Source organism: Apis florea, unplaced genomic scaffold (assembly GCF_048593485.1).
Source record: "Apis florea isolate Af1SG1 unplaced genomic scaffold, ASM4859348v1 contig_37_pilon, whole genome shotgun sequence".
NCBI lineage: Eukaryota > Metazoa > Arthropoda > Insecta > Hymenoptera > Apidae > Apis > Apis florea.
In genome coordinates, this window is record NW_028256861.1 from 2,579,394 (window position 1) to 2,605,904 (window position 26,511).

Sequence of the window (26,511 nt, forward strand, 5' to 3'; positions counted from 1 at the left end):
TAAAAACAAAAATCAATAAAATTCCTTCGTAAAATAAAATTTCTTCAAAGATTTTTATTTTACGCTCTATTATTCTCTTCCATCAAGAAGTTGCTCGATCAAGAAAATTCGTCGGATATCGATACATCCTTGTCCTCCTATAATATCCTCGATACATAGTAAATCTCCGAAGGTTGCGGTGTGACCTAATTCTCTCTTCACTTATTACAAAATGTTCATAAAAGTGAAATAATGGGTAAGATTTAACTTTATTTTAAATCTTTTCATATCGAATTATATTCGTTTTCTTCATTCATTTGTCGTTTTCAACTACAGAATTTCATTATTTATTTGAACACTTTTTATGAATATACATATATAGAGAGAGAATCGCTGCTCTGAAAGTAATGACCTAAGCTAATGAAATAAATAATTTTACACACAAAAATATAAATATTTCCTTCAAATGGCTCTCAATTCATCTTTCATTTTTCATTAGCTTTCATTCTCTATAGTCATCTACAGTTATTAATAAAGATAAAATGAGGAATTTTATATCTTTAATTATTATATATGATAATTTTTTATATATCCATCTTATAGGAAATTCATGTAATCTAAAAATTTTAATGGAACTTGGCATGTATATAGAATAATACATATGATATACACATAGTAATTTTCTTTTCTTGATGTTAAAAATAATTCTAAGTAAAATTATATTAGAAACATAAAACAGTTTTAAAAATTTTGATTAATTTCATTTTTTCAAAGAGATATTCTATCAAAAAAAAAAAAAGATAAAATTATGTGAACAAATAAATATTATGAATGAGTTCCTATTAATCATTTTTAACAAAAAAATGTTTTAAAATATGAAAAAGTAATAAAAATAAATAAATAAATAATCAAGAAAATTTATAAATAATTCAGATTATAAAATAAATATAATTTTATTATTAATAACATATAAACAAGTATTCTATATCTAATCTAACTTTCAGATTAATTTATTCACTAAAAATAAATATATTTTCAAATTTCCCTCGAGATACTGGTTATGAATAACCAACATATGATCCAAAGGAATTGAACTCAATTTAAATACAAAATTACGTCTATGAGATAAATGTAGATTAGATTGTATGCTAGAGTAATCAGTGATCTATCAATGTAATATATGTATGCGTAATATATATATATATATTAAAAATGTATATATACAAAAAAATTTATAAAAGTTTTTGATTGAATATAATGAATTATATACAAGATAAATAGTTTATTTGCAAAATTTGGTTTAATTCCAAAAGTAATAACTTCTCAAATATTTTTATCTATATATTAATTTTTAAAATATAATTTTATTATATTTTAATATAAATATAATTTTCATAAAATTTATCAAATATCTACATATATAATATGGATAAATTTTGGAAACTCTCGGTAATTATTACAGATAAATATTTTAAACAAAAATTATATAATTTTAAAAAAAATGAAGTCAATTATTTATTTGATTTTTTGATCTTGAAAATTTCTATGAAAATCAAATTTAAATTTATTTATTAAATATAATTTATTAAATAGAAAAATTAAATAGAAATATATATTTATTATTATTAATTTTATTTAAGATAATAAAAGATAACATGTACCATATTATTAGACATTATTTATTTTTGTAAATTGTTAAATCATTTTCAAAATTTATATATGTATATTATACAAACCGATTTTACAATATGAATTTTCAAATTTAATATATTGTTGATCATCATGATGTATAAAGAATCGAGCAATCTCTTATATCAGATACATTAAATAACACTAATACTGCATCACAATAATTTAATATTTAAAAATTATATTGTTAACAAAAAAAATCTTTGATATTTCCTTTTATTTCATTTTTTCCTATTATAATATAAAATAATTATAATACTATAACCTAACATATTCTTCACATTCACATTTATCATATAGATTTTTGTAGAAGATTATATAATTTCACTTATTCAATTCTTTAATAAAATTATAACAATAAAATGATTTGTCATACATTTCTGTACGTATATTCATAAATCTTTATCAAAATTTTATCAATATTCACAAAATTTATCAAAAAGACACGATTTAAATTAAAATCAATCGAATAATTCTCATGGAAATGCAAATTTCAATTTGTTTTTAATTGTATGTCGTTTTTGTTATTAAATACAGTTGCAATTTAATTAAAACTAAAATACAAATATATAGGCACACAAAACACATATGTACACAATACAAAATTCAACCCGGTCGTTTAGAACCTTGTAAATATAATTATGAATATAGACATAACTTCATGATTACATTGTGAAGTAACAACTAAAGCATACTACGCATGGCAGCAAGTCGTACTATATTGTAAATATACTCTGCCATCTGGTGGCATATGAAGAAAATTTTCAAATGCATATAGATTTCCTAAAACTTTGTTGCCATTCTACAATGAATATTTTATTTTAGTTAAATGATATTTCTTTTGAAATTATTAAATGCAGACACAATTATATGAGAAGACTTTCCACGATCTGCCATGATATTATGAACTTTGTTAAAAAAATTAATATTTATCGTGAAAAAAAATTTAATACAATTTGGATGCCAAAAATTGAGCAAACTAAATTAAAAAATTGTTTTATGCAATAATCTTGAATTATTTGGATAAAAATATTTAAAATGATGAATTATTTATATTAATATATTGATAATGTTTTACCTCTAAATTTCTTATCTTCTTTGAGAAAAAATTATATAAATTTAAATATTTATAATATATTAAATTATTTAAATTTTGTTATTTACAATTTATAAAAACATGAATTAATAATTGTAATTTAATAAATATATTGATTAAAATTTTATAATAATATCTATTTATGCAATAAATATTAAAGAAAATATTATATAGAAAAAAATTTTTTGAATATGATAAAATATTAAATATAGTTATAAAATAAAGGGACATATGTAATAAATATATACATATGTAATAAATATATTACAAAATATTAAACATATCTTTTTTTATAAATTTTATGATATATATACTTTATAGTGATTCTAATTTTATGTTTTACAGTAATAATAATCAAAAATCAATTATTTAAATTTTTATTTTTCCAAAAATTATTTAATTACATTATAAAATATAAATATTTTAAATATATTTAACTTTTATTTCTAATTTTTGTTTAGACAAAAAATATGCATATAAAATAAATTAATTTTCATACTCATAAAATTTAAAAACTGTTTTTTTTATCATCTTTTTAAAGATATAAGATTCTTAACTTTTATTATTTTTTTTATTTTATAAATTGTATTATTTTTTTTTCTAAATGTATTATACATTATATTATACATTAATTGAATTTTCAAAATGAATATGTAAAACATTTACAATAATAATTTTATTTAATCTCTACCAAATTTAATCTGAATTTTTTTTATCCAAAATTATTTTTATATAATATAATAAGAAATATTATTTGTTCAAAACAAAAATTATAACAAAATTTAAAGACAAAGAAGTTTAATGTATAATAATAAGTTTTAACGAATTCGTTTTTAACTAAAATCAAAGAATCACATTCGTGAATTTCCATCGAGTGAACTTATTATTTCCAGGAAGAGAAGAAACGAAGACATCTTCTGAAATTGAAATATGTCTGGGCCGCGTTGATAATAATTTGCCGATAAACCTGTGACAGACACACGGGACGTTCCGTCGTTGGCGAATTTAAGGAAATTCGATGAAACGCGCAATCCGTGAAATATAGAGATATAATTCGATTTCGTCAGTGAGCACGGTCGCGTCCAATACAAAAAGAGGATTCCCGCAAATACATTTGCATGTTGCCGTGGGTCATCGACCGAGCGAGACGTCGAATCGGTGCACTGCGTTTCAAATAAATTCTTCCATCGTTATTTTCGGAATACAGATTGCGAGAAAACTTGTTATTTCTATATAAATATTTTGTATTTTATCTATAACCTATTTGTTAAAATATTATTGTGTATATTAAATATTATTTTCGGTTAAACACTTCCAAGGATTCACTTTTACATAATCTTTTTTGTATTTTTTGATATTATTTATTGAAATAACTCTCTATTCTCATAATATGTAATATTTCTACAGATATAAATAATTTTTTGCTTCCTTTTAAAGAAATGTTATAGGATTGAAGATTAATATTAATTTAAATTAGTGAAAGTTTTTAATTTTATCATTCAAAAGAATATATATACTATTGAATATATATGTATTGAATAGAAATATAAATGGATATCTTTATATTTATTGAAGAAAACATATAATTAAAAATGAACAACAAAATATATATATATATTAACATATAAGTTTTCATCATTATTTTAATTGTGTTATAACATATTTTTACATATAATAATTCACATTATGTATTACTCTTTTATTTAGTAAAATATATCTATTTAATAAAATATATCTAATTATGTTAAAAGGTAATACAATATTACAATTATAAATAATGAAAAATATTAAAGATAATGAAATCAGCAATCTCTGAAACTCCATCTTGGTAGTAGAGAAATGAGGTTAGGTTAGATTAAGTATCTACTTTCTTTACAAACGTTTTTTTCTTGCTTCTACTTAACATCGATTTCAAGTTCTGCTAATTGAATTGATTATATCATCTTATAATTCAAACGTGACATAGATTTTATATACGATATAAGAAAATTTGATTTTTTCACAAAACAAAACAAAGTAGCACGGTATCTAACTAACGAGAAAATTTAATAGTTTGACACAGATTCATCGAATTAGTTCCGAATAAGTAGTACCTTGACAGATGTAGGATCAAGCCGACTCGTCGTCCCGATCCCTAGCACAAATAGGGCTTCTCTATTCTACATATACTATAAAGCGACCGATTATACCTTCATGTATGCGCGAACATTTCTCTCTAGGCGAAGGCTATACAGAGTGATTCGTAAATACATGTTTATAATACGTACTACATAAAGAGATAAATTTAAAATTATTAAAATAGATAAAGAATATTATATGCAATATTATATGCATAGAAAATTGAAAAATCAATTAATAAATTCTAATTTAAAGAAAAACAAAATAATATACTATAATAACAAAATAATAATAATAATATACGATAAATATATGTATTTTAATATTAAGTATTAAATAAATTATGAAAACTTTTTTAAAAAATTTTCAATTTATTTACAAAATTGAAATTGACTATATGTATTTTATATTTATTACATTTTACATTTATTTTAATATTAAAAATTGCCTTCATAATTCAAGTATTGAGAATTAACCAATTTTATTTGTAATTGAAAAGTTTTCAAACTAGATTTACTTAAAAACAGAATTTTAAAATAATAAATTTTGTTTTTTTTTCGAATTATTATTACATATAAAATCATTACCTAGTTATACTATTAGATAAATTATTTTCATGATTCTTTTAATTCAATAAACCTAAACAATTCTAATCTTATTTCTTACTTATTATTATTATTATTATCGTAACATTGTTACCGAAATATCGATACATAGATAAATAATATTCGTAACTTTTTTACTCTATAATATTATATAAAAATATCAAGAGCAATAATGATCAACAATTGGATATCTGTATCGTTCTCTTTTACAAAAGAATCGAAATATTAATTTGAAAGAGATTGATTTAGAGAAGAGGCCTAGCATCAATGTCCGTAAATTGTGCGTGATGTAAAACATTAGGGGAAGTGCACTTTAACGCCCCATAGTGCTGCTAATGCAATTCCTGTCGATTTGTTAGCAAGTGCGACCAACCGTGAAATCATTCATCGAATTGACCGAAATTTCGTTTATTACGATATAAGTTCCACTTAAAAGCATATTTCATAAATAATTACGATTTTTTTCTACTGCCTTTTAATTTTGCTGTAATATTTTATAATTACAAAGGATTTGACATTTGAGGTTATCTAAAGATATCGACTCATTTTTAATATCGATCAACTGGAACTCGGAATCGGTTTATATTTTTTATCGAAAAGATTGTAAATAAAAAAGAATGATAAATAAAAGAGAAAAAGGACTAAGAGTATAAATGATCAAAAACATGTTGGTAAGACAATAATAATACATTAGTAAAATATATTTATTTTTAATCTTTTTTTAATGGAATTTTTAATAGTAAGATTTTTCTAATTAAAATAAAACGAAACACGTTAGAAAATAATTCATTAAAGAAAAATCAAGAATAAAAAAAATTGTATCGTTGCATTAATTTATCTCGCAAATATTTGATTTCGGATCATTATATCGCTAATGCATTGTATTCAGTGCTGCCAACTTTTTTACAGTTACTTTCTATAGATCTTATAGTTATAAAATATTTACTATAGTGTATATAATAAAATATAATATTTTTTAGATTTTATAATAATTTCGAGCGATTAACATATTATTATATATTTATTATATATATAATATTATATATTATATATAATACACAAATTGTACATAAAAATTTTTTATAGATGATAGTATTATTATATATTTTTTAATAGATGGCAGTAATATACATTAAAAACTATATTTTGTATTTTATAATCTATATTTTGTAAAACAACACACGTAACCTTCTTATTATTTGCTTCTTAGCTCATTGTATCTCATCATATTGAATTATTAATCGAATAATTCATAATATATATATCAATATACTAGTTGGTTCTCTTTAAAGAGCAACATCGATTTTTGCATTATATATAATTTGATGCAAAATTATATTGTGATTGCGATTTATCAGCATCGAATATCGTCGTAACGAGGATAAGTCACGTTCAACAAAGAAAAATTGTCTGGAGCGTTATGAAATGCTCAATAAATTGGAAGAGGAATTGTAATCACCGGAAAATCGTAAAAGGGCATTCGATTAATTAATTGACGAAGGGCGCTCGATTCTTCTGCGCCATCGCCGACGCAACGAGCTCTGATTCTTTCATCGTTTCTTTCCTTTCTTTTTTTTTTTCTTTTGCTTTCCTTTTTTTTCATTGTCTACTTAGAGAACAAAGGAAGGAGTCTACAGCGACTGCTTTTAAATGGATAAAGACATCGCGTCGTTGTGGTCTTCGGAGACGGTTTAAGCCAATTTAGCTAGTCCTATGAATCTTCCTTTTCGCGTTATTCTCTATTACCTCTGTTCCATCCAATATTTACTCTTTCTCTCTCTTATTACAAATCGTATACCTATGTTCTATCTATGTAATTCTTTGTTATACGAATAACTTGTTTTTATTTATTTTACCTTCCAATAATTGAACAATTGTATTCGACTTCAATTATATTTGAGAATGTTAAAGCAATTTATTAATTATTAATATCAAGTCGATATTTTTATAAATAAGATCAACCGTGAAGAATAACTTTTTAACCTGTACATCAATCAATCATATTCAAAAATATGATTTCACATAAATATTCTCAATGATGTTTGTCATGACAGATATACAATGATTAAAAAGAAGTTTTTTAAGATAAAAATAAATATATAAAATTCAAAAATAATATAAAATTTAGTAACATTATAAAATCTTTATTCCATATTAATAAAAGTTTATTTCAATAAATTTTACAATAATTTATACGTCACTATTCTTATTATAACCTCTAATAGAACCATGTTGAAACTATCTTTTGATAATAAGGAAAATTTTATACGCAATAGTATTTACATGATTTAACTCACTTTATTTTTTCAATACTTATACAATGCATATAATAAATTTTCATATGATATTATTTTAATGATTATAAATTCATTTCCTCAAATATGGTTAAAAAATAAAAACAAAATGATTCACAATGATTTTTCTTCTTATTTATTGAATACTGTAAATTATTAGTTTTTTTTTATTACCTTATGTATACGACACAATCGATTTAAACGATAGGGCAATATTTTGGTCGAACTTTTTTCTCGTAATCGTGGAACACTACGTAAAACATTTTTCGAGCATGCGCAGACATTGATGAAAAGCAAAAATTAATAGCGGATACACGTGGTACTCGACTCTTCTAACGAATATACGATATCAGTGTCTGCGGTTTGAAAAGTAATTTCACGAAAGAGAGCACACTCGCGGATTAATTATGAACCCGTATAAAACAGTCCGTTTGATATCTCGAGTAGGGAAATGCGAAGAAACAACCGTAATTGAAGCGTTCCACTGGTCGAAACGTTTTCAAACCTGGCTTGGCTAAAGTACTTACTTTATCCCTTCGATTCGAAACTGTGCGCCCCCTTTCTCCGCACAATTTCCACCCAAACCCTCTTTTTCCGCCTTCCTCCTTGCTCCATAACCCTCCACTCGCTCTTTCTCGGCAATTTGTCATGCCGAAATAATTGGACAAAACGATTCTTTTGAACAAGCACAACGAAATAAAGTACGGTGGAGTGGAGTAACGCTTAGTCTTGATTATCCGATCGGCCAAATGGTGTCTAGAAACTCGAAAAACTGTGGACAAAATTTATTTTTTCGGTATTTATATGGAAGAAAATTAAATATAGGAGAGTATAGATATATACAACAGGAGGGACATGAATGGGACAATTTTGAAATATTGAATGGAATATGGATATTTATGAATGGAATAACGTAATAAAACAGGATAAAATTGCTTATAATTTTATAATTATACATTGTTTCTTTAAGTTTTATAATTATTATTACTTTCTTTTTCAAATTAATTTTGCTTTTAATAATATACTATATTATTATTATTATATATTATATTAGATTAAATTATATTATATATACATATATTATATATATACAATATCATAATTTTATTAAATTTTACATTAAACTACTATAAATTAATTAATACTTTCAAAATTGTCTAATTATGATACGACAAAGTAAAAGTGAGGTTAAACATAAATTGCGACATCCATTATATATCACGTGACCATTCAGATCTGTCATAAGTGGATAAAATATCCAATATATTTGTAGGCAAAATTATATTCAATATGAAAACATGTTAGAACTTTAAGAGTTAATTTTACTTCTTCAAAAACATTTTGTGTATATATATACATATACACACATATAATAAACATGATTTATTGGAGTTCGAAATTCCTTTATTGTGCATGAATGCAGTTTTTCTTTCGTTTTCGAAATTAACGATTGTCGAATTCTTTCGAATATTTCTTCTCTTACAAAAATAGTAATAAATTTTGGATACATTCCCAAACTTGATCTTCTGTGTCTATCACATCTATTTTCATAAATCAACTATTTTGCTGACCTCATAAATAATAATTTTCCTTCAAATTTTTCGACGCTTATAACTTTTCAATAAAATATTTTTGAATATAAGTTTATATGAACTTTTTTGACTTTCTATAACATATAACATAAATTTGACCGCGATTTTTTCGAATATCTTATATTATGGTATACGTAAATATAGAAATTTTCGTTAAAATTAGAATTTTTAGACGAATTTCCTTATAAAATAATGCACAAAAATTTTTGTCTCTCACTGTAATTGAAATGTATCAGATTTTGATAAAAAATATTCGTATTCGTTTATGATTTTGAAATAACGAGATGCGTCGGTACTTTAACGTTTTGTACTACTGTGAATGAAGTAGTCTCACCACGAGTAGTATAGTCGTTTGTATAATCAGCCAGATTAATTTCCCTATAATTCTATATATGTTCAAACATTTTTTATTGTATTGAACTATTGTATATATAAGATAAAATAATATAAAATGTAAAAAATATTTATTTATTACTTAAATATTGAATCTTTAAATCTTCTTTTTTTTTAAATATTAAAAAATTTTAAATATTAAAGATGGATATGTTTATGCTATAAGGTATTGACTTTATCGATAAAATAGTTTTTCACTAAGATTTTTTATTCTTAAGCTGGATTTTTTATTTTTCTAAGTTTTAAAACGTCTGGAAAAATTGATATAATGAGATATTTATAAAAATTTTTTATTTAATAACAAATAATATAAAAATAAAAATAAAAATTTCAAAGGAAATTCAAAAAATAAAAAAATATTATGGAAGAATTTAAGATATTTTTTTTAATGTATATACTTATGTAATATATGCATACTCTATACAACGAGAAAATTAATTTTGATTATTAATTTCAATCACTCAAAGATTTTATTTATATCTTATATATATTTATTATAAACGAAATTTAAAAAGTTCAAATTTATAAAGAAATAGATTTTTATTGAGTTCACTCATACGTATGATCATCAACTTCCCTTAAATGACACAGCATATATGTAATGATAGAATTCAATAATATAAATATCAAAAAAATTTTTTGCGAATAAATCGAAAAGTAAAGCTGACTGTTGATTATTATATTGTCATAGAAAAAAGTTGCTCAAAATGAAACCTTGTACAATATATTTCAAGCTTATTAAGAGCGATAAAGAACTAATCGCAAGTTGACGACAGAAATGACTGACGTAATTATTGATATTTGAAATTATGAATATTATAAATTTTTTTAGAATATTTCAAAACATTTTTCGAATAATTTTACAATTATTTTCGGTTCGAAAAAATTGAACAATTTTCACTCGGAACTTAATAACTCGTTACAGTTAACATATACTTATTTATTTAACAAAAAAATGCGTTTTTAAATTTTTTCTCATATTTTTAATTTTTTCCAAATATTGTGCAGTGTCAAGAATCGTGTCCGATTACACGATGACAGCGGCTCGATACGATGTTACACGATGTTGAAACGTGAAATACACGACCCAATTCTATATATTGGAAATATTTCAGAATCTAACCCAAACATATCGAATCGTTAAAATATCCTAGTTTCCCACAGGAGAATGCGCGCGATCCAATTTAAATTTGTCGTTCGATTTACGAAAAGGGTGAAATGGATACTTTCAATTAAAATTTATGATGATATTCGATAAAATTTCCTCTTTATTACGATTTTAACTATTTTTTAACTCAATTTGAGCTTTTTTTCTTTTCCGAAAGAATCATTGATCGTCTAATGGCCACGTTTTTACAAGTTTTCAAGAAAAGCATTTTCATATAGTTTCCTGATAAATTGATATTATTTAAATTATTGTTACATTTATGCATATATTGCTTCAATATTATAAAGCTACAAACAACTCAAAAATTTTTCAATTTTCCAATATTGCATAATCGGAATACGAATCTCTATTTGCAATGTTTATCACATAAATAAAATCAATATGAGAAAAAAATATGAGTATAATATATTCATTTACATCTCTAAATATAAAATATACGAAACATATATGAAAATATGTATTTGCACAAAAAACAGTTTATGAATTTGCTCGCTATTTTCGTTTTATTGCATTTTGAAATACCAATAAATTTGTAATATAAAATTATATAAGGAAAAAAATATTAAGTATAAAAATAAAAATTAAAATTTCAAAATCCTTGCAGCATTTCAAAAATTTTTCAATAATTAATTTATCTTTCTGTAAATAAACCTATAAATTTAGAAATAATTTGTTTTTATTATTAGAAAAAATTATAATTTTAATATAGTTTTTATTTTTTCATTCCACTCTATAGAATTAGTGAGATTAAGAATCGAATGACGAAGTATACTAACTTACGTTAGTAAGGCTTGACACGAAGTCTTTGCTTGGAAACTTTCCGTGATTTACCAAGTGGAAGCAACTCGAAACCACTCAAGTAAAACCTCTATGTTTACTTATCAAGGTAGTAGTATGTGCACATACATATTTCCGACACCGCCTTCGACACCTAACCTCGAAAAAAGGATCGTATATCCATTTCCAATGTTATTTGTCGTTCGAAACAATCTTAGAAATTGCTTTTACTATTATAACAAGTAGTACAAAGATCAGGATAATGGCATTGTTAAGTGAAAATAAGTGTAACTTTTTTTATTTTTTAAGCGAAAATAAAGAAGTGATATTGAAATATTGAAAGATTTGATCGTTGATTAAAATTTGGAAGAATAGTAGGAGAGAAAAAGTAGGTTTAGATTTAAAATTTTAACTTTGAGTATTAGTTATTAGTTTCTGAGATATTGATAAAAGATTATTTGAAAAGTGCATATACAGATGTTGAATATTATGCTTATTCAAATGTTACTAACATGCAATAATCTTTACTATAGTTGTTGTCGAGTGTTGACTAATTGATAAAAATTAAATACATACATTTGATTTGTCATATATAACAATTACTATTATTTTTGAGCACGCTTTGAATGAAAGCGATTTTATAGTGGATATTGTCAGGTTAGAATTCAAAAGAAGGGAAGCTATAAATATCTCCTATAAATAAAATCGATTATTAAATATTTAATGAGAACAAATTTTAAATGAAGACAGTATTAGTCATATTTGTATTCAGGTAGATTCAATGTATAATATTGAAAGTTTTTTTATTAATATTTCAGAAACTAATAAATTAACTCAAAAAATAATTTTTATTTCCATTTCTTTTTTTCTTCACTTATTTCAATTACCTTATCAAATTTTGTCACGAGAATCTTTTGAAATTTTAGAATCAAAATAATATTTTACTATAGCAATGATATGTTATTATATTTTAAAAATACAAATATATACGAAGAAATTATAACAATTTATAGAAAAAATTATATAACAAAATTAGGAAAAAGATACAACTGATATATTTTTATAATAATAACATTTTAAATTATATAAAATTTTATTTGAAATTTTTTTTAAATTAGAATATTTTTTTAAAATAGAATAAAAAAAACAAATATAATGCGTTGGATTACTTTGTATATCAATTATTTCATTTATTAAATTGTTCTTATTAATTTGTTCTTTTTCATTTTTCATTATATCATAAAAAGAATATGATATTTTATTAAAAAATATAAAATGATCTAAAAAATTCATAAAAAAATTTTTTCTTGTTTTCTTTTCAAATTCCACGTGAAATACAAAAAAAAAACATTCAGATTGTTTTCATGTTTGAAAAAAATATATCATATATAGAAAGTTAATTAAAAAATGATGCTCTTTGTCATAAATTTATAAAAAATAAATTTTTAATATAATCTAATATCTTATTTTACAAAAAATATTATTTATTATTTTATTTCATGTGGAAAAAAGATTACAGTTTAAATATACAATTTAAATATTATTATTAGAAAAAATTTGTAATTCTAAAAAAATTTTTTAAATATTAAATAATAAACAATATATCTTTATAAAATATCGTATTATTCAATTTTATCCCGAAAAAAAACTTGTCGGCAAAGAAGGAATTACCAAAAATGAAATTAACAAAGAACGATCGCGCTGATGGGGCCAAATACAACGAGCTATTCTTTATATAAGGAGTTCTACTTACTACACTATGATCCTATTCAGCAGCTTTTCGAATCTTTCTTTAGCGAGATTGTTCGGTTCAAAAACAAATTATATCACTCGTATATCATATTCAATTACTTCATTTGTAATCAAAATACCGACCTATCCGTTCGAAATATAATCGTAAACGAATACGAACATCTTTATCGACGATTCTTCTAATGCGTTTCAATAGAAAATATTGCACACTTTATTTTTATTTAAACTAAGATTACAAATGTGAAATAATAAATTTTAAATTTTTATTTTATTATTTTCATATTATAAGTGATATGAGAAACGTATATTTAATAAAAAATCACATAACTGTGAATCGTGTAAATAAATACTGTAAAAATAGGTTAGGTATACTTGTGTTTCTTGTGAGATATAAATAAATCATTCTCTTTTAATATTTTATTTGAATAGAACATCAGATATATGGTTTAACTGAAATTTATATAGCTTGACAAAACAATATTTCAATAACAAATTTATATATAATAAAATTCATTTTTTTTATGAGAAAATGTAAAATGGAAAAAATGAATACGGATTATCAATAATATTAATAGAACACATTAAAGAAATATTGCTTATTTTATCGAATTGATTAAATAATCGTATCATTTGAAATAATTTGCATCGAGGATAAAAGTGAAAAATGGATGAGAAAAAATATAGTGAATGTAATAATAAATGTATTAATTGAAATTAATATAAAATACGAAAATACATATGAATTATGTTTCAATTATAAAAATTTCAATAATTAAAACTAAAGTTACATTACAATAGTAAATATAATATAATAATTATATAATACAATAATGTGAATCGTAGATATTTCTACTTTGAATTAGCAGTTCTAGAAATTAATGAAAATAATTTGTGATCATATATTCAGATATTATATTTAGCATACAGATTGTAATAAGATTATTTCTTATTTTCTTTGAATAAATTAATTTTAATTTTAATTATATAATAAATTACCAAGTTATAATAAATTTATAATTCGTTTAAAATGTAATCATAATTAATACCAGAATTGTTCTCGCTTTAAACAGTTCGTTAGAAAGATATTCATATCGTGATAAACCTACCATTGTAACAATTGAAAGCGTAACTGACTCATTGTAGCTATTGACAAATATATGTCAATGTTTGTATGCATGACACAATGCAATATAAGGGTATCTATATTTCTAATGCAATTGTTAATGTTAATATAATAAATTATTTAAATAGATGGAAAAAGAAAATAGGAAAATAAAATAAAAAAATCGTTTTATCAAATGATGAAATAACGTAGAAAAAAATCATTTATCTGTTCAAATAAATTGGTATATTATTATAAATATGATGAAATGATTAATTCCAATAATTATTAAAATAACAATATATTACGATTACAATATCTTAATGATTATTTTTCAAATATTTTATTTCTGTAATTTCCAAGTCTATCAGAAAATAAATATATAAAATCGAAAGTTATATTATTGTTATAACAAAAGATTTTTTTAATAAAAGATAAAGATTTTCTATCCATAGTGAAAATTCATATAAAATTTAAATAAAAAATAACAACAATGCAATATTAATTATGCACAATAAATAATAAAAACAATTAATTTCAATTGCAGAAAAAGAATCTGAAAATTGTGCCCTCATCAATTATTTTCAATGACTTCTCTTTTTTAGAATTAATTAGATTAATTGCCCGATCAATTGTCTATTGTTTAAAAATAATCTTGAAAGTGTATATACAAAGAAAAGAAGATTGAATCGCATATATTTATATATTTAAAAAATAGAAAAAAAAAATTTTTAGAAATTAAGAATCTTACAAATATATTTAGAAGTATGTTCTCATCTTTTCATCGCAGACTTATATCAACATCCTGTATATTTTATATTCATTTCGGTTAATATCTATTGTTTTAAAGCAATTAAAATGTAAATATAGAATACGATTGTAATATTAATGTAAGACCATATAAATAGAATAATTATATCGATAAAAAAATAATCAATCGAATTGGTCACCATGCTTGTTTCAGGATTGGTCAAGCTTGGGGTCCACTGTGTGTTGGGCAAGAAGGTGGCGATCAAGATCATTAATCGAGAAAAATTGTCGGAATCCGTGCTGATGAAAGTGGAACGAGAGATCGCCATTATGAAACTGATCGACCATCCTCATGTACTCGGCCTCTCAGATGTATATGAGAACAAAAAATATCTGTGAGTATTTAAAAGTAGAAAGAAAGAGAGAAAAAGAAAAAAGTGGAATTTTTCATGAATTTTTCTCTGAATGAAGTCGAGAGAAACTCTGGGTCGAGTTCGAGTTTCATCAAGCTCGAGATGTCACTGAACTTTAATTCAGCCGTTTTAAAAAAGAGTATTTCGTAATTCAGCTATAGGAGAGAGAAAGTAGCGACATCTACACGCTAAACAAAAAGTATTTTACTCGCAGGACACCCATTGCTTGTAGAGAAGTGAATGTACGCTTGGAAAAGTATGAATGTAACGTTGAAATTCCACTTGTTTGTTTCAGATATCTTGTTCTGGAACATGTTTCGGGCGGAGAACTTTTCGACTATTTAGTGAAAAAGGGTAGACTAACGCCAAAGGAAGCGAGGAGATTTTTTCGACAAATTATCTCTGCGTTAGATTTTTGTCATAGTCATAGTATATGGTGAGTATTTTATTTCTGATTATTTTAATCTATTATTTTAATAATACGAAACGAATATAAAACTAATGTAATACGTTACATATTTATTTATAATTCTAAAGATATGAAATTCTAACCTCATTTTATTTTTGTCGATAATGCGCATAGAAAATGAATTCGATTTCATTTGAAATAAATAAAATAAATAATAATTTTTAATAATGAGAATTATTTTAAATATTTTACTATTTTAACTTTATAAAATAATTTTACATCATATATATCAATAAATTTTTTTAAATAAATTAACTTTTATTCTGATTATTGTAAATTTTTTATTTAACTTTCAAACTAAGAATTTTTACAATATAATCATATTTGCTTCTAAAATTCTTGCTTCAAATTTTTCCTTCATCAAAATATATATTGTGATAATTCTAAAACAATAAAATTACTTAGATAATCCTTATAAAATTATTTAAAATTATTAAAAAAAATAAAATAGAAAATTATTTCATTTAAAAACAAAATAATAATATTAGAAAAAATCATTTGTCTATTCAAATAAACTAATATGTGATCATTTCAAACTAATCAAATGAATAATTATTTTAATTATTTTTCAAATTAATAAATAAAACTTTCTCTTTTTTTCATTAATGTTCAAAAATAAATGTCTAAAAATAAGATTTAAACCAAGATCATACAAGTGTCAAAAAAACTATTATTACGATAATTCATTTTTTATGTCAATTTCACATTTCATTGTAAGTTACAGAACAATTACACGAGCCACGTTTATTCTTTTCTACCTTACAATAATATGATATTACAAAAAACCATTTTTTTAATATGAATTTAATTTTACTTAGATACAAAGAAGAATGGAGAATCCTGAACAATTAAAGAAATTTATATTATATTATTCTATATATCATAAATGATATATTATTGCTTATTTTATCGAATTCAAGAAAGTCTAATAATAGAAATGATTCCCGAGATATAAAAATGAAATAAACGTAACAAATAAACAAATAAACTATATTACGAGAAAAAAGGACTTTATAAATTTTCTACGACAGAATAAATTGGCTGCTAAAAATGTATTTAAATGAAAACTTCAAATCAATTGATTCAAAATGAGAAAGATATACAAGATGTTTCAAAAGTCAATTAACAAAACCTTAATTGGTGATTCTTGAAGTTGTTTCGATTTGTTTGTTCGAACTCGCTAGCAATACATACCCAATACTATCATTACGTTATGGCAGTTCTGAAAAAGTTGCTTAAAAAATTTAAAGAATAATTCTAATAACAAATAAGTATATAAGTTTGTATGCAAAGATATCTGTTAAAGCTTATTTTTCAAATTACAAGCAATTTAATTTACAAGCATTGAATGAAACAAGATAAAGATAAAATTACTTCATATACTGCTTATCTAGTAAAAAATTAAATTTTTGCAATCCTTAGCAAAAAACCTTTTTAATTAAACGCAACATACGAAATTCATTAAAAATAATTGTACTTTCTGAAATATAAAATATTATAGTAATATTAAATATCAAACGCATAAAAATGTTATATCAGTTTTGTATGAAGTAAATACAAGGAAAATAATTTGATAAATATTTTTTTGTCAAAATAGAAGTGAAAAATTAAAACTTTTTTTGGATGTATTAATATAATTAAAAACTTCAATTCCAACATGTATACTAAAAAGTTATACATAAATGAAAACATCACAAAATAATATAGGAAATATTTTAAAAAATAATATTTATTTTTTTGTAAATTTATAATAATGTTTATCTAAGACATTTTTTAATTATTGTTTTATTTTTTCATTGCATTCTCCTTCATCATATATAAAAATTTAAATTATTTTCAACAATTTAATTATTAAATATTAATTTCAAAATTCATCTTCTTTTGCTCCTTTCTTTATATGAGAAATATTATTTAAAAAATGCAAAGTGATTTTCAAATAATCTTGAAAAATTAAAGAAATAAAAATTTCATACATACATCATCGTAATGTACATAAATAATATAAAGTATTTTTATACTTTCTTCTCATTTATTGTCAATTATTTCAAATGGCAGAAATTTGTAGTGTGACTCACGATAAAATATAATACCATTTAGCCAAAAAGTTTTAATCATAGATATGAAAAATAAATGTTACAAAATAAGTTTCAACAGATATTTATTAATACCAACTTATTTATTCACTTCAATCTCTCAAAATCGTCCCTCAAATTCTCCACGTACTTAATCATCTGAACACCCTGTATACAATTCAACAATGATGCTAAATTCCTTCCGGTCAATTTCGCACCGCGTTTAACTCGACAACAGTGGCAAGAGAAAAACGAGCAGCGTAGAAACGCGAGGGGTTCCGAAAGGTCTAGTTGGGGTGACCTACCCCAACAATCGAATAAATTGAGAAACGGACCTAATTTCGCTGGAGGGATACCCCTGTAATATTGGCTTCGATCGATCATTTAAATTAGCTCACCCTAAGCTACGATAAGCTATGTAGACTTACTACCAACGTTAGATGGCTAATTCTCTAATAATCGTTTCTCACTTCCAGTCACAGAGACTTGAAGCCTGAAAATTTGTTGTTGGACGAGAAGAATAACATTAAGATAGCGGATTTTGGAATGGCGTCGCTGCAACCTGCCGGATCCATGTTAGAAACTAGCTGTGGTTCCCCTCATTACGCTTGCCCTGAAGTTATTCGAGTAAGTTCTATAAATATTTTTTGGTTTAAGTCTGGATAAAATTTATCTCAAATTTAAAGATAAATTAATATTAAAAATAAATATTTCAAATATTGCCATTTATTATTTGTATGTAATAAGTAATATATTTCAATTAATAGCTTGCTCTTTGCAAACTATAATATGATGTATATTTATTAACAGTATAAAAAGAGAAAAGAAGTGTTCGATTAAGTTTGAAACGCCAGAAAATCGTATAACTTATAAAGCATGATCTATCAACAGATATACCTTCAAAATTTCATAAGCTTGCATACAGATCTATTCAAAGGCAATTTCTAATATTTACTTTAGAGTATAGAGTATTCTATTAAGAGTTAATGTATCTTATTAACAGAAATATATCAAATAATATATTAATTTTTATATTGATCTGTAACAATGTCGTTTTTCATTGAGTAACAATAAACGCTGAATAAACATTGTTTTTGTTGCTACAAATTATCACGTGTTCCTTACTTTTCTTCAAGTTTTATCCCTTCGAATGAAAAAGGCAAACAATAAACAGCGACTTATTTATTGTTAGAAATATAAAGAAATATATTCAACAACAAAGTGACTTTTTCATTTAAACAAAAATATTCCTTATTGTTGCTTCAATGGAGATAAGCAACATCTTAATACATCTTTTCAATGATGCAATATGTGCATCATAGGAATTTCCTATGAATATTTTGTCCAGTTTTTCTTTCGCATAGTTCAGCACAAATATTCAAACAAGTTTTCACAATCATTTTGAATTTCATTCCATTTCTTCTCATTTTTCAATTGTTTTGTATTTATCAATATCCATCACCAAAAAATCCTCCTTTATCCATTATCAAAATGAATCAACTTTTGTCGTATTTCCCATACGTTTTGAATTTTTATTCTTCACCTTCATCTTCTGAATCTTCAAATAAATACTTAATTAATACGATACTTGAAAAATGAAAAAGATACTTATTACACCCACTAATGTATGTTTCTGCAACTGTTTGTACACCAAACTGCAATTGTACACCACCACCAATTGAGAATCGCTGTTTTAATTTTTCGCGTTAGAAAATGTCGTTCGTAGGGGATTTAAAGTTTTTTTCAATTTTAATCGCTTGACGTTTAACCAAGAAAAAACTTTAATAACAACTTTAATAACTTAAGAACAATAACGTGGTTTTTAAACGTGAAGGGGGAAGCCAGTTGGTCGAAGATTTAATTAAAAGGGGGAGAAAAATAAGGAATAATTGCGCGTTTCCAGGGTGAGAAATACGATGGGAGGAAGGCGGACGTCTGGTCGTGTGGAGTGATACTTTACGCGCTTTTGGTAGGCGCGTTGCCCTTCGACGACGACAATTTAAGAAAATTATTAGAGAAAGTGAAACGAGGCGTGTTTTACATACCCCACTTTGTGCCGCCCGAGTGTCAAAATCTGCTCAAAGGGATGATCGAAGTCGACCCGGACAAGAGACTCACGGTAAGATATTCTTTTCATTGACTGTGAAATTTGAACTCGAATGCTTTCTTGATTGTAAAAATATTTAATATGGATTATGCGATATTAATATAATAATAATAATGATGGCGCTGGCTATCATATCATCAGTTGTCATTGTACATTTAATTTGTTGCAGATAAAATGAATTCTTTTAATATAATATATAATATAATATACATTTAAAAGTGGTTGTTATAATTATTAATTAATAATTTTTAATACTGAATTTTTAATATTGATTGTTTAGTGCAATTCTTTTCAAAAGTTTTATTAATTTTGTACACATTATGTTGAATAAAACACTCTGTATAAGAAAACACTCAAATTATCTCTAGTAAATGGTTAAAACTGATCTGATATAATCTGTTTATATATTCTTAATAAATTTTTAAATGAAAATTAAAATTTTTCACACAACACACAACTCAAGATGATAACTTTAACAACATGTTTAAAAAAATCATCAAGATCAGAGGATATTTTTTTTTTTTATGAATGATTATTCACTATAATAAAATAATTAATCTTTCTAATGGAAACTAACTAACAAATGGTTGTCAAATGTTTTTCAATCTCATTCTAAACAGAAAAATATCCCATTCACTATCATCATCTCTCCCCTATCAATTCAACTCCATAACCATGATCGGTAGAATAGAGAAGATAAATCATAATTTCAAATTTTCTCAGCTGGCGGAGATAAACAGGCACGTGTGGGTGACGGCGGCAGGCAAGGGGGAATTAGAATTAGAGCTGTCGATGATGGACGTAGTGCAAACGCACGTTATTCCGTCCGTGGAGGCAATCGATCCGGACGTGTTGCAAGCAATCGCGAGCCTGGGTTGCTTCAAGGAACGGGACAAACTCATCCAAGAACTTCTCAGCCCGAAGTAAGACGATACAATGGCGTACAAACTAACTGAGGAAGAGTTACCAAGTTATATATCCAATTCTCGTTTCATTTCCATTTGATTCTCATTTAACTTTATTTTCTTAGAAAAGAAATTTAAACATTTATCGAACGATGCGACCCAGCAAATAAGAGTTAAGAGTATGCCCAACTTTCTCGAATAATAAATAATTAATAAATAATTGATTTATACCTTGAAATGTATTTTATATATAGAATCGTATATATTGTTATTTTTGATTGAAATATTCTATCTAAATATTTTTTTATTTTTCAAATTTTTTATATGTCAAGCAATATTTAAAGACATACATTTAGCTTTTACTTTTCAAGTGAAGGTAGAAAATTTATATGAATTTTGTTAAGATTCTTGACAATGCAGATATGTTTTAAATAAATAGTGGAAATAAATAAATTGGAAATTATTATTGAAATAGACAATTTTAATAAATAAATATAATAATAAATTATTATCTACATTAATATAACACAATTTATTAAATTTTTTTAAAGATTTTATTTATTGTTCATTTATTACACGTTCGTAAATTCAATTATTTTAAATAGTAAATCATTGTATGAATTATTCAAAATAATTATATCTAATACAATTGAAAATACAATTTCATATAAATATTTTTATTTTTTATTTGGAATACTATTATTCAAGATTGAATCCTAGACAAGAAATATTAACTAAAGAAGACAGTATATTCTAAAAAAAAAAAAATCAGATCGTTCTAACTAAAAGTTTTTTTTATACAGTCACAACACGGAAAAGGTGATATACTTTCTACTATTGGAGAGAAAACGGAGAAGACCAGCTTGCGAGGACGAATTGGAAGTAATGAGAGGAGGTATGAGGGGTTCTGCAGGACAATTAGAAGCGGATCCACCAAGAAAACGAGTGGACACCTGTCGTGTGAACGGTAGCACGGCTCTGAATCTTGGTGAAATTAGCCACGGTTCGCCTCTAACACCCAGAAGACAGTCGAGGTAAAATTTAAAAAATCAAATTTTATTGTTTTATTAAACGTTAAAATACAAATTAATTTGAAGATAAAACTATCAAGACTTATTTTTCATTGATGAATATTAGGTTGAAAATAGAATTTATTAAAATTATTCTCAGAATAGTATCTGTTGAAAAATAAGTATTTAAAGAAGAAAATAAGTCTCAAATATTTTATTCTCAAATTTATTGCTAATATTGTTAATATAAAATCTTATTAATAAATCTGTTTAGTCAAATTAGTAAATATTTGCAGTGTTTTTTAATGAAAAATAATTTAGTAGTAAGTTTTGAGAATTTTATATATATTCATACTCTAAATACATGGATAATTGCAAAAATTAACCAGTCTGTAAATAAAAAAAAAAAAAGAAAAGAAATAGGATGATTTAGTAATAAATTTGATTGGAATGAATTCAACTAAAATAAATCTCAGACAAATCTAATTTACAAATCTAATTTCAATTCAAAATCTAAATTTAATAAATCTGATCAATAAAAATATTAAATAAATATTAAACAAATCAATACTTAATCAAATTATCGATAAATACTATCGATTAAAAAATGCAATAATTCATAAAATATCATAATTTTACACTCATAGATTTTTAAAATTATTATTTTCTATTTATTGAAAACTATCAAAACGCATAAAAATAAAAAAAATGTTGTATCTTCTAAAACAAAATTTAATCCCAAGCTTTGTTCAACTTCACGATTGCGTGACCGTGATTGATCTCTCCATTTGAATGCATCGCATGTACAATCGCATCGTATCACGTGTACTTTCTCCACCTTTCTCCCTCTGTTTCCCTATTTAATTCTCCATCACGTGAGACTTTTATACGGACAATCCGGTTTTATTCGATTAAAATCGTATCTTAAACATCATTGATCAATTGACAAACAAATTGACCGCGTAGAGACCAATAGAATATCAAACACGCAAAATGATATATAATCTGGCTCAAATCATAACTTTCAAATATGTATGTTTCTCTTATCATTGTTTCTATTTAAAAGCGACAATTATCAATTATATATTATAACACGATTGTACATTATAATTTACTTATATTCTTTAACTTCTAACTTTAATTAATTTACGAAATTAATCATAAATTATTGATTAAAGAAATTAATCGTCAATCAGTAGTTAATCATTAATAAAAAGAATAATTATGTGAAAATTTTTGAAATAAGTATAATCAATAATAAAAATTTCATTGCATCAAGCACTAATACTTGAATCATGAATATATCTTTCTGTTTTATCGTCAACTGTTTCGATTTTTCGCCATAAGCAATATCAAAAAAATTCGAAATCGTTTAAAAATGTTCGAATTAACTCTTATGTAAAATATTAATTTTACTACGAAAAGAATTTCAAAGAATAATCGTTACTTAATTATCCAATTGATGAAAATTGAATTTTTGAATTTAATCTATGATCAAATTTCTCAACTTTGACATTATATGCTTATGAAAAATTGATAAATGTAATTGATAATTGATAATATAAATACATAACCTATAAAATGCTACAAACAGGCGGCATTATGATAAAAACTTGAAATGAAACTTGTTACTTTCCAGACATATTCTGCATTACAATTTTTCCCTTCTCCTAAAACTATGAAACAAACTTTGAACGAATTTCTTTTCTTCAGTACCAGGCATCACACGCGTCGTTCACCAAGTACCGGATGTCACACACACGCGTCGCACTCCCACGCATCGACGCCAGGTAGCTCGCCATTGCATGGCTCGAATGCTGTCGCAGGACTGCTCAGTCCTCACAGAACTCCTCCAACCTCGCATCTAGGCCAGACAGGAAGCCCTCACAGGCTGTCAACAGTGACAACTGCCGCGGGCAACGGAAACACTACCACGCCGCCAGTCGTCGCTCCTATCGCTGCTCTACCCAATGTGGGAATAGAAATAAACGATGTCCAGCAGGGTGAGTTTATATATCTAATTCTCTCTTTTATTCTCTTTCCAATTAATTTTAAATTCCAAGTTTCGAATTGTTTCATCGTTTTAAAGAAAATCTTTTATCCTCGTATGCGAGAATTAAACATAGTAATAAAATTTGTCTCTTGAGAAACGATAATGAAAATGCACAATGATGCAAATGAACAATGCCGGTAAATCAGAATTGGATATTATCAAATAATTATTCAAATAATTAATTCAATAGAATTTTTTATTTTATTTTTCATATGTTAATTTATTTTAAATATTTGTTTAAATATTACAAACATTATTATTTCAAATACGTTTTTTTATTTATAAGTTTTATTTATAATAATTATATTTGTTATTATTCTATATATATGTTAAATATATTATTGATTAATTTTAAATAATTATTATTAAATATTATGAAAGTACACGAAGATTAATAATTATAAAATTAATCATGATTTTTTGTTTTTGCTTCTTTAATTAATAATTATTTCATTAAATGTTATTAATTTAAATTTTGTTGAAGAATCAGTAATCATGATTAATTGTTTGTACAATTTTCAAACAAATTAATCATAATCTTAATAATTAATCAGATTGCGTTTTATCTAATTCTATCTTGAAATTATTCAAAAATCTTCAGATTCTAATCTTTGTTAAATTAATAAATAGTTCATCAATCCTACAAAGTTTTTTTTATCTCTCTTTTAATAAAAATTATTAATTAATATTAATAAAAACTCAATTGAAAATAAATCAGAAATTAATATTAACGTTCAAATATTTATCTTCATAAATAATTCAACTTTATAAACTGTTTTCCATTGATACAAGAGTTGAGATTTTAATGACATTAACATAAACTTTCCTATTTAATTCTAGATAATCGATATTTTCACGAGATTGCATTATTTCGATGAATAATCCATTCTTCCAAAGTGCTCTTTAGATTGCATTTTATGAACTAATCGATTATAAGTCCTCTTAAAACTAGTTATATGTTCAAAGCATTTATGTGCTGTTTAGTATGCCAAATTTCTATTTAGAAATTATCATGTCATAAATTTAATAAGAATAATAAGAATAATATCAAGTAGAACAAATATTTCAGAATAGCGTTATGAAATAATAAAATCATAATTTTATTAATTTTTTATTCAGTAGATTAATGAGAGACAGATTAATTTTCGTATTTTTAATTCGTAAAATTATTTTATCGTATTCTCTTCTTAACATAATTAATTATATTAATTACTACTATAATAAATCAAATTAAACTAATTGGATTATAAGAAATCCAATTTGATTAATTAATTGGCAAATTAATTCATCCTAATTTTTTATTTTCAAATTCATTTATTATTCTTAATTATTTTATCTTTATATTTAATTTGTGAAAAATGCTTAAAGCAAAATAATAAGATAAATATAATGACAATAAAAAAAAAAAAGAAAAACGATACAAAAATGAAAGAAAAAGAAAATATTAGTAATTATATAATATTTATATTGCATAAAACTTGAATCTTTCTTTGTAATATTCAAACTCTCTCTTTGTAAACATGAATCTAGAATAAATTTAGTAAATAAAGTAAAATTTATAATAATAATGAACGCAATAATTCGAAAACTTTCGTGAGCAATTAAAATACACTATCGTTCAAAAATATCAAAAATAAACTTACGAAATATATAATATCAATAAATGTTACTTAAATATCTAATATCGTAATTAAAATTAATCCTTATTATTTTTTTATATAACAATATAATAAAATATAATTAAATATTTAATTTAGATATTATTGTTTGCACGTTAATCTTTCTCTGATTATTTCTTTCCATGTTTTTTTCTAATACACTTCTCAAACAACGAGATAATTGTTTATATTAAGTATCATTTTTTTGAAATTATATTATTAAATTATCATTTATATATAATTTTTTGCATAAAAATTAATAAATTTTATTATGCTACGATACGATTTTGTACTTGATTCGTGAGATTAATATAGTTATAAAAGAAAAAAAATAATAACTGTACAAAAATCTTTTTTTAACAAAATTCAAATTACATTTTATATAGAATAAAAAATGTTTGGATACTTGTTTTGAAACGATAGTGCATATTTTTTTCTATATTAACAATACTATTTGATAAAATAATAATAAAATAGAAAAAAATAAAAGTTGGCGTGAAAATAATTCA

The 26,511-nt window shown here is 23.8% G+C and overlaps 1 protein-coding gene across 1 annotated transcript in view; it reads left to right on the top strand.

Annotated features, from left to right (window-relative positions):
* sff (BRSK family serine/threonine-protein kinase sugar-free frosting) overlaps positions 1-26,511 on the top strand; it is a 46,275-nt gene that overhangs the window by 10,183 nt on the left and 9,581 nt on the right. The window contains exons 2-8 of the mRNA XM_086916088.1: positions 15,530-15,710; positions 16,024-16,164; positions 18,746-18,896; positions 20,173-20,388; positions 21,100-21,299; positions 22,085-22,315; positions 24,005-24,294. Of these exons, the coding sequence (XP_086772214.1) occupies positions 15,530-15,710; positions 16,024-16,164; positions 18,746-18,896; positions 20,173-20,388; positions 21,100-21,299; positions 22,085-22,315; positions 24,005-24,294 (1,410 nt within the window). The remainder of the gene's footprint in view (positions 1-15,529; positions 15,711-16,023; positions 16,165-18,745; positions 18,897-20,172; positions 20,389-21,099; positions 21,300-22,084; positions 22,316-24,004; positions 24,295-26,511) is intronic.